Genomic DNA, 10,458 nt, shown 5'->3' on the forward strand with positions numbered 1-10,458 from the left:
TACCCCGACCGCTTCGGGAGCTGCCAGGCGTCCGGGGACCCGCACTACGTGAGCTTCGACGGCCGGCGCTTCGACTTCATGGGCACCTGCACGTACCTGCTGGTGGGCTCGTGCGGCCAGGACGCGGCGCTGCCCGCCTTCCGGGTGCTGGTGGAGAATGAGCATCGGGGCAGCCAGACCGTGAGCTACACGCGTGCCGTGCGGGTGGAGGCCCGCGGGGTGAAGGTGGCCGTGCGCAGAGAGCACCCCGGGCGAGTGCTGGTGAGTGACGCGGCGCCAGGGCTGGGTGGAGGGACAGGAAATCCCCCCTAAAAAGTGGCAGCTCTGGGTCAGACGCGGTGGCTCACGCCTGTAATCCCAGCACTTTGGGAGGCCTAGGGGGGAGGATCGCTTGAGATCTTCAACAGAGATGCGAAGAATGGGGGGTATGCAGCCAGGCAAAGAATAAGGTCATGGAAGAGGGTGGGAGTGTTGCCAGTAGTGTGTACCGCAGGGGCAGGGGCGCTGAGGCTGAGCTGAGCTGAGCTTGGTGAACTCAAGGTGCCTGCATGGCTGGAGTTGCAGGGATAGAGAATGGGTTGGCACTGGGAGATTAGTTTGAAGCATAGTGGGTCTCAGATCACTGAGGGCCTTTTAGGCCATTGTAGGGTTTGGTTCACAGCTGACACCTAAAAAAAGAGGTGAGGATGGTCAGGTGAAGAGAGATGGGTAGTATTCCAGAAGGAGAGAAGAATAGCAGGTGCAAAGGTCCTGTGGTGTGATGCACTTGATAGGATCGGTGGCTGCAGCTGAGTGAGTGAGTGGGCGGTGATGGAGATACAAAGGTGGACAGGGCTGAGGTCAAGAAGGACCTTCCAGGTAAGGGGCTTGCATTTAAGACAAGTCCTGGAAGAAAGAAGGGACGCATCCAGGAGAAAGGGGGTGGTGTTCTCAGCAAAGGACAAAGACCCTGGGGCTAGACTAAGCTGGGAAAGCCAGAGGACTGTCAAGGAAGCCAGTGGGACTGGAGCAGAGAGAGGGAGGCAAGCAGGAAAAGGCAAGGTCAGGGAGGTAAGGAGGCAGATCGTGTGAGCTTTGAAGGCCACGTGTTAGGGATCTGGATTTAAGCTGACCCTTCAGGGTTGAAAAGTGGTGAACGGTGTGCCAGGCAGTGGGGACAGCAAGTGCAAAGGCCCCGAGGTGGGACCAAGCATCACGTGTTCAAGAGAACAACAAGGTCAGGGTGGCTGGAGCCGAGTGAGGGAGGGGTGGTCCACAGAGCCATGAGTTCCCTGACCACCTGGCCCTTCTGCATCCCTACCCAGGTGGATGGCGTCCTTCAGTACCTGCCCTTCCAGGCGGCAGATGGGCAGGTGCACGTGTTCCGCCAGGGCAGTGATGCTGTTGTGCGCACAGACTCTGGCCTGATGGTCACTTACAACTGGGACTCCCGAGTGACTGTCAAGGTGCCTGGTAGCTATGCTGGGGCCCTGTGTGGGCTCTGCGGGAACTTCAACGGGGACCCAAGTGACGACCTGGCTCTGCAGGGTGGGGGCCAAGCCGCCAATGCTCTGGCCTTCGGGAACAGCTGGCAGGCAGAGACGAGGCCTGGATGTGGAGCAGCTGACCCAGGTGACTGTCCCAAACTGGACTCCCTGGTGGCCCAGCAGCTGCAGAGCAAGAAAGAGTGTGGAATCCTTGCTGACCCCGAGGGGCCCTTCCGGGAGTGCCACAACACTCTGGACCCCCAAGGTGCTGTGCGCGACTGTGTCTATGACCACTGCCTGCTGCCAGGCCAGTCCGGGCCTCTGTGTGATGCACTGGCCACATATGCTGCTGCATGCCAGGCGACCGGGGCCACCGTGCACCCCTGGAGGAGCGAGGAACTTTGCCGTGAGTACCGGGAGTGGCAACTGGGGAGCTCAGCTTTAGGTACAGTCATTAATGCATAAATACCATTAATTTATTGAATCCTTACAGCCACCCTTTGAGATAGGGACTGTGGCTATGCCCATTCAACAGATGAGGAAATGGAGATTCAGAAAGGTTCAGTTACATGCCTGAGATCATGACAGCGAAAAAGGCACACAGATGGTGGACATGCAGTCAGTATTTGTAAAATAGCTGAGTACATCTAGTGGCCCTGGGTCTGATTCTCGCATGCCAACTGTCATTCAGAGATATGCAGTGGTGCTTCCTTCAGAAGGAGTCTGGTCCCGGCCGGGCACGGTGGCTCACGCCTGTAATCCCAGCACTTTGGGAGGCAGAGACAAGAGGACTGCCTGAGCCCAGGAGTTTGAGACCAGCCTGGGCAACTTGGTGAGACCTGGTCTCTACAATAAATAAATAAAAATAGCTGGGTGTGGTGGCACACACCTGTAGTTCCGGCTACTTGGAAGGCTGAGGTGGAAGGATCACCTGAGCCCAGCAGGGCAAAGCTGCGGTGGCCATGAGCATGCCACTGCACTCCAGTCTAGGTGACAGAGTGAGACGCCAACGCAAAAAAAGAAAAAGAAAAAAAAGAAAGAGTTTGGTCCCTTCTCCCGCTCTTCTTGGTCCCCATCTGGACAACTTCAGTCATTTACAACATTTGCCTGGCTGCTAGGACAGTCAGTTTGAGAACCTGCCTTCAGAGGTGGGTGTGTGAATGGTCTTCAAATGTGTTTGCTAGTCTATAAAAGAAGTTTGGAAAACCACGTATCCCCTCATCTGGTTTTTAAATTTTAAAATGTATTGTTTAAATATAATGCATGTACATATCATATACATATCATAAGCAAATAGCTTGACCTCTCTTCAGCAAGAAAACAAATTTGTGTAAATAGCCCCAAGTTCAAGAAAAAAAACATGCTAGGTCCCCCACCACAAGAAGTAACTACTATTCTGACTTCTAAAGTTTTTAACTTAATAGAACCATATATATCCAGTTTTTTGCCCTAAACATAGATAATGATAAAGAATATCATTTCTAGCAAATGATAACTTTCAACTTTTAAAACCTTTTATTATGGAAAAAATTGAACACACCCAAAAGCAGACTAGGATAATGAACACTCATATATCCGTCATTGAATTTCCATAATTCTTACCTAATATTGACATTTTAAAATAAAATTGTTACTGATGTTACTCTCTTACATGTACTCAAAAGATACACAGCACACAGGGGTACACATCATTGTCCACTGAAAAACATAAATACATGAATGTTACATCATTCCTTTTTCTCCTTCAACTTATATTCATTCATTCAACAAATATTCAAAACATTCAAAAACATCTACTGTATTCCAGGCACTGTTCTGTGCACTCAGATTGCGTTAGAGGAAAAAACAAGAAAAAAAAGTCCTTGCCCTTCTGAACTGATGTTCTAATGGTTTTTAGTTCTAATAGAATCTAACCTAAAGTAACACACTTGTATACATGAAAGTCTATTTTTTTTAACTCACTGCATCAGTTAGTTTTTGCTGTGTAACAAATAACCCCAAGGCTTGGTGGTTTAAAACAATAAGTATTTATTCTTTCATGTGACTTTGGGGTCTGCTGGACTGTTCTCCCAACTTGGGCCAGCTTGATTGATCTCTGTGGGCTGTGGGATTGCTGGTGGCTTAGACTGGATGATCTGCAGTGATTTTGCACTACTGGCAGCTGTCAGGCTGTTGGTTTGGGGAAGGTTCACCTGGAATTGCTTGTTTCTGCTCCACTTGGTCTCATCCTCTAGCCCAGGCTTCTTCCCAAGTTGCTCTCAAGATTCCGAAGACCACGAGAGCAGACAAGCCCCAGTGGGCAAGTACTTTCCAAGGATCTGGTTGGCACTATGGTTGCTAATGTCCCCCTGGCCAAAGCAAGCACCACAGCTGTGCCCAGAGTCAAGAGGGGACCACTGGCAGCCTGTGGCATGATCCCTCTAACACTTCTCTGCCACATATACATGTATGCATAAGATTTGAGAATTTTTAGAAATTCCTGAGACCAAAAGGCTCAAGACCAATGTGGTTTTTTTTTGTTTGTTTGTTTCCTAAAGTATGGAGTAAGAGCTGGGCCCAGTGGCTCATGCCTATAATCCCAGCACTTTGGGAGGCTGAGGTGAGAGGATTGTCTGAGCCCATGGGTTTGAGACCCACCTGGGCAAACTGGCAAGACCTCATCTCTATAATAAATCAAAAAATTAGCCAGGTGGGTGGCGTGTGCCTGTGGTTCCAGCTACTTGGAAGGCTGAGGCGGAAGGATCGCCTGAGCTCGGCAGGTAGAGACTGCAGTGGCCATGAGCATGCCACTGCACTCCAGCCTGAGTGACAGAGTGAGACGCTGATGACCCTGAAAAAAAGTATGGAGTAAGATAGAATTGCAAGTATCATTTGGACACAACTGATGAAACTACTAAACATACAAAGTAAAATGTCTTGTAAAGTCATCTCTTAGTGAGATGGACAGGGCTCCCCACTGCCACCCCTCTAAATTTCACTTATATTGTTAGAATGAGGCAGGGCTGAGCATCAGTTTTTTTTGTTTGGGGTTTTTTGTTTTGTTTGTTTTTTGTTTTGCTAGATGCTTCTTTGTGGTATTGTTGAACTTGTCCCTCTGTCCTCAATTCTCCCAAAAACCGGATATTAGCTCTAGGGCAGTGCTACCCAACAGAATTCAGTGATGATGTAAATGTTTCATGGTTGACCTTCCAAGTAAATACCAAGTCACTGCTGATCACATGTGGCTGCTGAGCACTTAAAATGGGACTGATGTGACCCAGGAACTAAATCTTCCATTTTATTTAATTTTCATTAACTTACATTTCAATGGTCACAAGTGGCTTGTGACTACCATACCAGACAGCACAGATAAAGTTTTAGCCTTGTTTGTTTGTTTGAGTCGGGGTCTCATTCTGTCACCCAGGCTGGAGTGCAATAGCACAATCACAGCTCACCACAACCTCAACATCCTGGGCTCAGGCAATCTTCCCATCTCAACCTCCCAAAGTTCTAGAACTACAGGGATGAGACACCACACCTGGCCTGTTTTGTTGTGGTGGTTTTTGTTTGTGTGTTTGTTTGTTTGTTTGTTTGTTTGGTTTGGTTTTCATAGATTAGAGTGACTGGAGTTTTCGGAGAGGAACAGGAAGAGTTCTTTTTCTCTATAGCATTGGCTAAATATTTGAATTACGCCTATAGAAGGAAGAAGCTAAGAGTACTGCATTCACAAATACACTGCATAGATTGTACACACACACTCACACGTATACACAAATACAAATGTTCATGCTTAAAATATGTACCAGGCATCAACAATCTGTAACCAACTTGAATAAGGTTATTAAAGTCATCATAGATAACCAAATCATAGTTAAATTGGAAAAAATCTTAGTTCTAAGGACCAGATTAACTGTGATATAGTCTGGTCCCCCAGCCCCACTGAACATGGGAGCTCCTTGCAACTGAGCTGCTTCCATGTGAGTGTGTGTGAGCTGGTGTATGTGCATGCATATGTGTTGGGGGTCAGCTGTGTCACCCTTGGCGCGGGAATCCCTGATCTTGATGACCCCTCCCTCTCTCGACAGCACTGAACTGCCCACCCCACAGCCACTATGAGGTCTGTTCCCATGGCTGCCCGCTGTCTTGTGGAGACCTCCCAGTGCCAGGGGGCTGTGGCTCAGAGTGCCACGAGGGCTGCGTGTGTGATGAGGGTTTCGTGCTCAGTGGTGAGTCCTGCATGCCCCTGGCCTCCTGTGGCTGCGTACACCAGGGCACCTACCACCCACCAGGCCAGACGTTCTACCCTGGCCCTGGATGCGGTTCCCTCTGCCACTGCCAAGAGGGCGGTCTGGTGTCCTGTGAACCCTCTGCCTGCGGCCCCCACGAGGTCTGCCAGCCATCCAATGGCATCCTGGGCTGCGTGGCTGTGGGATCTGCCACCTGCCAGGCGTCAGGAGACCCCCACTACACCACCTTCGACGGCCGCCGCTTTGACTTCATGGGCACCTGCGTGTACGTGCTGGCTCAGACCTGCGGAACCCGGCCTGGCCTGCACCAGTTTGCCGTCCTGCAGGAGAACGTGGCCTGGGGCAATGGGAAAGTCAGTGTGACCAGGGTGATCACGGTCCAGGTGGCGAACTTCACCCTGAGGCTGGAGCAGAGTCAGTGGAAGGTCACGGTGAGAACAGAGGGGGAGCATGTGAGAAGGAGCCCTGCGTGGGGGCAATCTGTGGGTTGGGTGTGGGCAGTGCTCAACTCAGGACACAGAGGGGTCACAGAACCCAGAGTGGATGTGGGAGGCTGAGGTCCCTGAGGAGAGGACGCACTGGTCAGACCCCAGAGGGGAAGCCAAGGAGAAAGGAGGCCTTGGGAACCTGGGACCTGCTCCCATGTGGCTCAGTCTCCCTCTCTCTTTGTCTCTCAGTCTGCCCCTCTGAATGTCTCTCCTACTGCCTCCTCCCTTCCATCCCAGCCTCTCTTCACCTCACCCTAGTCACCTACCTGGTCCCCTACCCATTGGCAGGATGTGGTACCATCAGAGATTGGGAAAGTTCAGGGGTAGGAAAGCTTTTGAGGACAGAGGTCAATCTGTGCATGACACTATCACTGCCTTAACAAAAACAGCAACTACAGTTGTCTATCTATTTATTTGAGTCAGAGTTTTACTCTGTCACCTAGGCTGGAGTGTAGAGAGGATGATCACAGCTCCCTGAGCTCAAGCGATCCTCCAGCCTCAGCCTCCCAAGTAGCCAGGACTACAGGCCCATGCCACCACACCCGGCTAATTTGTAAATTTTTGTGTAGAGATGACGTCTCGCTATGTTGCACAGACTGGTCCCGAACTCCTGGGGTCAAGAACTCCTTTCTCTGCCTTTCAAAATGCTGGGATTATAGGCAGGACCCACCGCATCTGGCCAGCAGCTATAGTTTTTATATAGCGGATTCCAGACCTTGCTGACTGCCAAGCACCTCATGTCCATGGTGTCCTGTCATCCTTGCAACAGGAACTGGAGGCACTACAATTTGCTTTATTTTGGGAAGGGGGTGGTCTCATCACTGGCCCAAAGCCCCCAGCAAAGGCAGAACTTGAACCTAGAATTGTGTGCCAGGAGATGGCAGGCTGGCCCCTGTGCCACTCTGCGGTGCTTTTCTGACCAAGACTTGGACTTATATGGAGACTGGCATTTCATTTACACTAGAGATACTTCCCCCGAGATCCCGACAAAATGCAGGCACACAGTAACTCTGATGAGGATGCTGATAAATAGCTGAATGTATCAGAGTTCACTGTGCAATGGCCACGCACGACACACTCCAATATACTCCCTAATGTATTCCAAGCTCCTAGAATAGCGCCTGACATCTAGTTAGTTAGAAAGACACATGAATTGTTGGTTTTCTTGTTATTTGCATCTCACTGTGAATTCCTCCAGCTTCCCTGTGAAGTGGGAACTATTATTATCCCCCACTTAACACATGAGAAAACTGGCAAACAGCGATAAATCACTTGCCATCAACCCCTGCCTGGCCCTGCTTGGGAAGAATGGCAGGTGACTGTTTTTAGGAGACTTTGCCAAGAGCGTGTCTTTCTCCTGCCCTCTCTCCTGATTCCTCACACATTCAAAAGAATCCAGTGCACACTGTGTCTGGGATAAGGAAGGACGAGCAAGTGGGTTAACCAGGGGTGGATGGACAAGGCTTTGTTGGTGTCCAGGAGCTTTTAGCTGAAATCAGTGGTCCTCAGCTCATGGTCTTGAAGTTCATTTCCCCAGGAATTTGGTCTGTCCACCCACTAACACTTAAAGCAAAAACCATTTGTGCCCATTTATGCTTCAAAATAAAAACTTCTCAGGCCAGGTGCGGTGGTTCAAGCCTGTAATTCCAGCACTTTGGGAGGCCAAGACGAGAGGATTGCCTGAGCCCACAGGTTCGACACCAGCCTGGGCAACTTGGTGAGACCTCGTCTCTACAATAAATCAAAAAATAAGCCGGGCATGACAGCCTGTGCCTGTAGTTCCAGATACTTGGAAGGCTGAGGCAGAAAGATGACCTGAGCCCAGCAGGTCGAGGCTGAGGTGGCAGTGAGCGTGCTACTGCACTCCAGCCTGGGCGACAGAGTGAGACTTCAACTCAAAAAATAAATGAACTTAAAACTTCTCTACAAAATAAAAAATAAAAAAAGTAGCCGAGAGTGGTGGCATGCACCTATAGTCAGCTATTTGGAAGGCTGAGGTGAAAGGACTGTCTGAACCCAGGAGGTCAAGGCTGCAGTGAGACATGATCATGCCACTGCACGCCAGCGTGGGTGACAAAGTGAGACCACAACTAAAACATAAAAAAGGTTATAAGATGCTGAGTGGACATATCTTTTGGGGACCACCATTCAATCCACTAACTACAAGACCCTAGTATGATACCCACCTTACAAATAACGGAAACTGAGGCCCAGAGAGGTGAGGTCAGGCAGATCTTCAATGTGAGACAGGGGCTTGAACTAAGGTCTGCCCCTCTCGACGTGTACCTTCTGATCATGGCGTCTCCCGCCTTCCAGGTGAACGGCGTGGACATGAAACTGCCTGTGGTGCTGGCCGAGGGCCGGATCCGAGCCTTCCAGCATGGCTCGGACGCGGTGATCGAGACCGACTTCGGCCTGCGCGTGGCCTATGACCTCGTGTACTACGTGCGGGTCACCGTCCCAGGCAACTACCACAGTGTGATGTGTGGCCTGTGCGGGAACTACAACGGCGACCCCAAGGATGACTTCCAGAAGCCCGACGGCTTGCAGACAGGCTCAGCCAACGAGTTCGGCAACGCCTGGGAGACGCCGGTGCCCGGCTCCCCTTGTCTGCCACCACCCACCTGCCCCCCGGGGAGTGAGGGCTGCAACCCGGACCTCGAGTGCCCCCCAGAGCTGGAGGATAAGTATCATAAGGAGCAGTTCTGCGGGCTCCTCACCAGCCCCACGGGGCCGCTGGCCTCCTGCCACAAGGTGATCGACCCCCAGGGTCCCTTGCAAGACTGCGTCTTCGATCTCTGCCTGGGGGGTGGGAATCTGAGCATTCTCTGCAGCAACATCCACGCCTATGTGAGCGCTTGCCAGGCGGCGGGAGGCCACGTGGAGCCCTGGAGGACGGACTCTTTCTGTCGTGAGTGAGGGGGAGACCGAGGGGCAGAGAAGGGGTGCCCGAGGGCCGGGGGAGGGGTTGGGACACAGAAGGGAGAGGCCCTGGGCTGCAGCCCTGCCCTCCCCGCGGCTCTGATCAGCACCCCCTCCTTGCAGCGATGCCGTGCCCCCCCCACAGCCACTATGAGCTCTGCGCCGACACCTGCTCCCTGAGCTGCTCCGCGCTCAGCGCCCCACCGCAGTGCCCGGACGGCTGCGCCGAGGGCTGTCAGTGCGACCCCGGCTTCCTCAACGACGGCCAGGCCTGCGTGCCCATCCAGGAATGCGGCTGCTACCACAATGGCGTCTACTATGAGGTGGGAACCCAGCCGTCCAGGGTAGAACCTGGGGCCTCCTCCTGGACCCTTCCTGCTGCCCATCAGCCCCACCGCCTGTCCACGTGGCCTCTTGAACATCTCTCCTGCCCACACCGTCCCCCCTCCTTCTGACCCTAACTTGGTCTGGTTTCTCCTCTTTCACCTGGGTTCCCCTACTTTTGCTCCCTCTGGTCCACCCTCCACACGGCAGAGGTAAAGTCCTTTCTAAAGATGACCTGGGCCCTGAAGCTTTAAACCCTTACCTGGCTCCTCAGGTCAAGTTGCGGCTTTGAATCCAGGTGGGGGCAAAGGTGGCCTTCCTGATCACAAAGAGTAGATGCTGTCTGTGTTGTACCAGCTGCTAACTTCCTCCGCTTCCCTCTTCCACTCACTCGGTCCTTTTCTTTGACTTGAGGGTGTATTTGTCTAAGGTCGGTCTCCCTCGCAGGTCTGCGAGCTCTCTGAAGGCAAGGATCCTCTCTGTCGTTCTCCTTGATACCAGGTGTTGTGTGGTGTGTTGCTCTGTGGATTCTTTGACCTCACCAAAGAAAGGAATTTCAGAGCCTTGCAGAGAGAGGTTTAAAGTACAGTTTATTAGAGAGGAAAAAAAGACACATTCAGGAGAGAATGTGGGTGCCCTTAAGGGAAAAGGCACATGCCCTGTTAGCAGAGTGCTTCATATATTTCAAAATGATGGTTAAGTAACCTATTTCTAAGCTAAGATTTGATCACAAGTTTCAATTATTGTTGTTTTACTCCTAAGTTTGCTTGTGTCACGAGGAACTTTTGAGATAATAGGGAAAGTTGCTCTTTATTTAAGTTTCCTCTAAGAGCATCGTGCCTCTGTGTCTTCAGTAATTCCCTACTGTCCTGTTTTAGGTCTTTGTGGCCAGTCACCCCATATTCTAGGGTCAGGCCTGGGTTTCAGTCAGTGTGCAGTTGTTTAAAAGAATTATGTCCTAGCCGGGCTCGGTGGCTCAGCCTGTAATCCCGTGCCTTTGGGAGGCTGAGGTGAGTGGATTGCCTGAGCCCA

General features: G+C 51.4%; 1 protein-coding gene across 1 annotated transcript in view; it reads left to right on the forward strand.

Moving 5' to 3' along the window:
• The window catches only part of FCGBP (Fc fragment of IgG binding protein), a 41,956-nt gene that overhangs the window by 13,313 nt on the left and 18,185 nt on the right, over nt 1-10,458 (forward strand). Inside the window, exons 6-10 of the mRNA XM_021710667.1 lie at nt 2-261; nt 1,305-1,872; nt 5,531-6,123; nt 8,497-9,091; nt 9,226-9,425. Of these exons, the coding sequence (XP_021566342.1) occupies nt 2-261; nt 1,305-1,872; nt 5,531-6,123; nt 8,497-9,091; nt 9,226-9,425 (2,216 nt within the window). The remainder of the gene's footprint in view (nt 1; nt 262-1,304; nt 1,873-5,530; nt 6,124-8,496; nt 9,092-9,225; nt 9,426-10,458) is intronic.

This window comes from Carlito syrichta, unplaced genomic scaffold (genome assembly GCF_000164805.1).
Source record: "Carlito syrichta isolate Samal-C Ts95f unplaced genomic scaffold, Tarsius_syrichta-2.0.1 Scaffold79789, whole genome shotgun sequence".
NCBI classification, from domain to species: domain Eukaryota; kingdom Metazoa; phylum Chordata; class Mammalia; order Primates; family Tarsiidae; genus Carlito; species Carlito syrichta.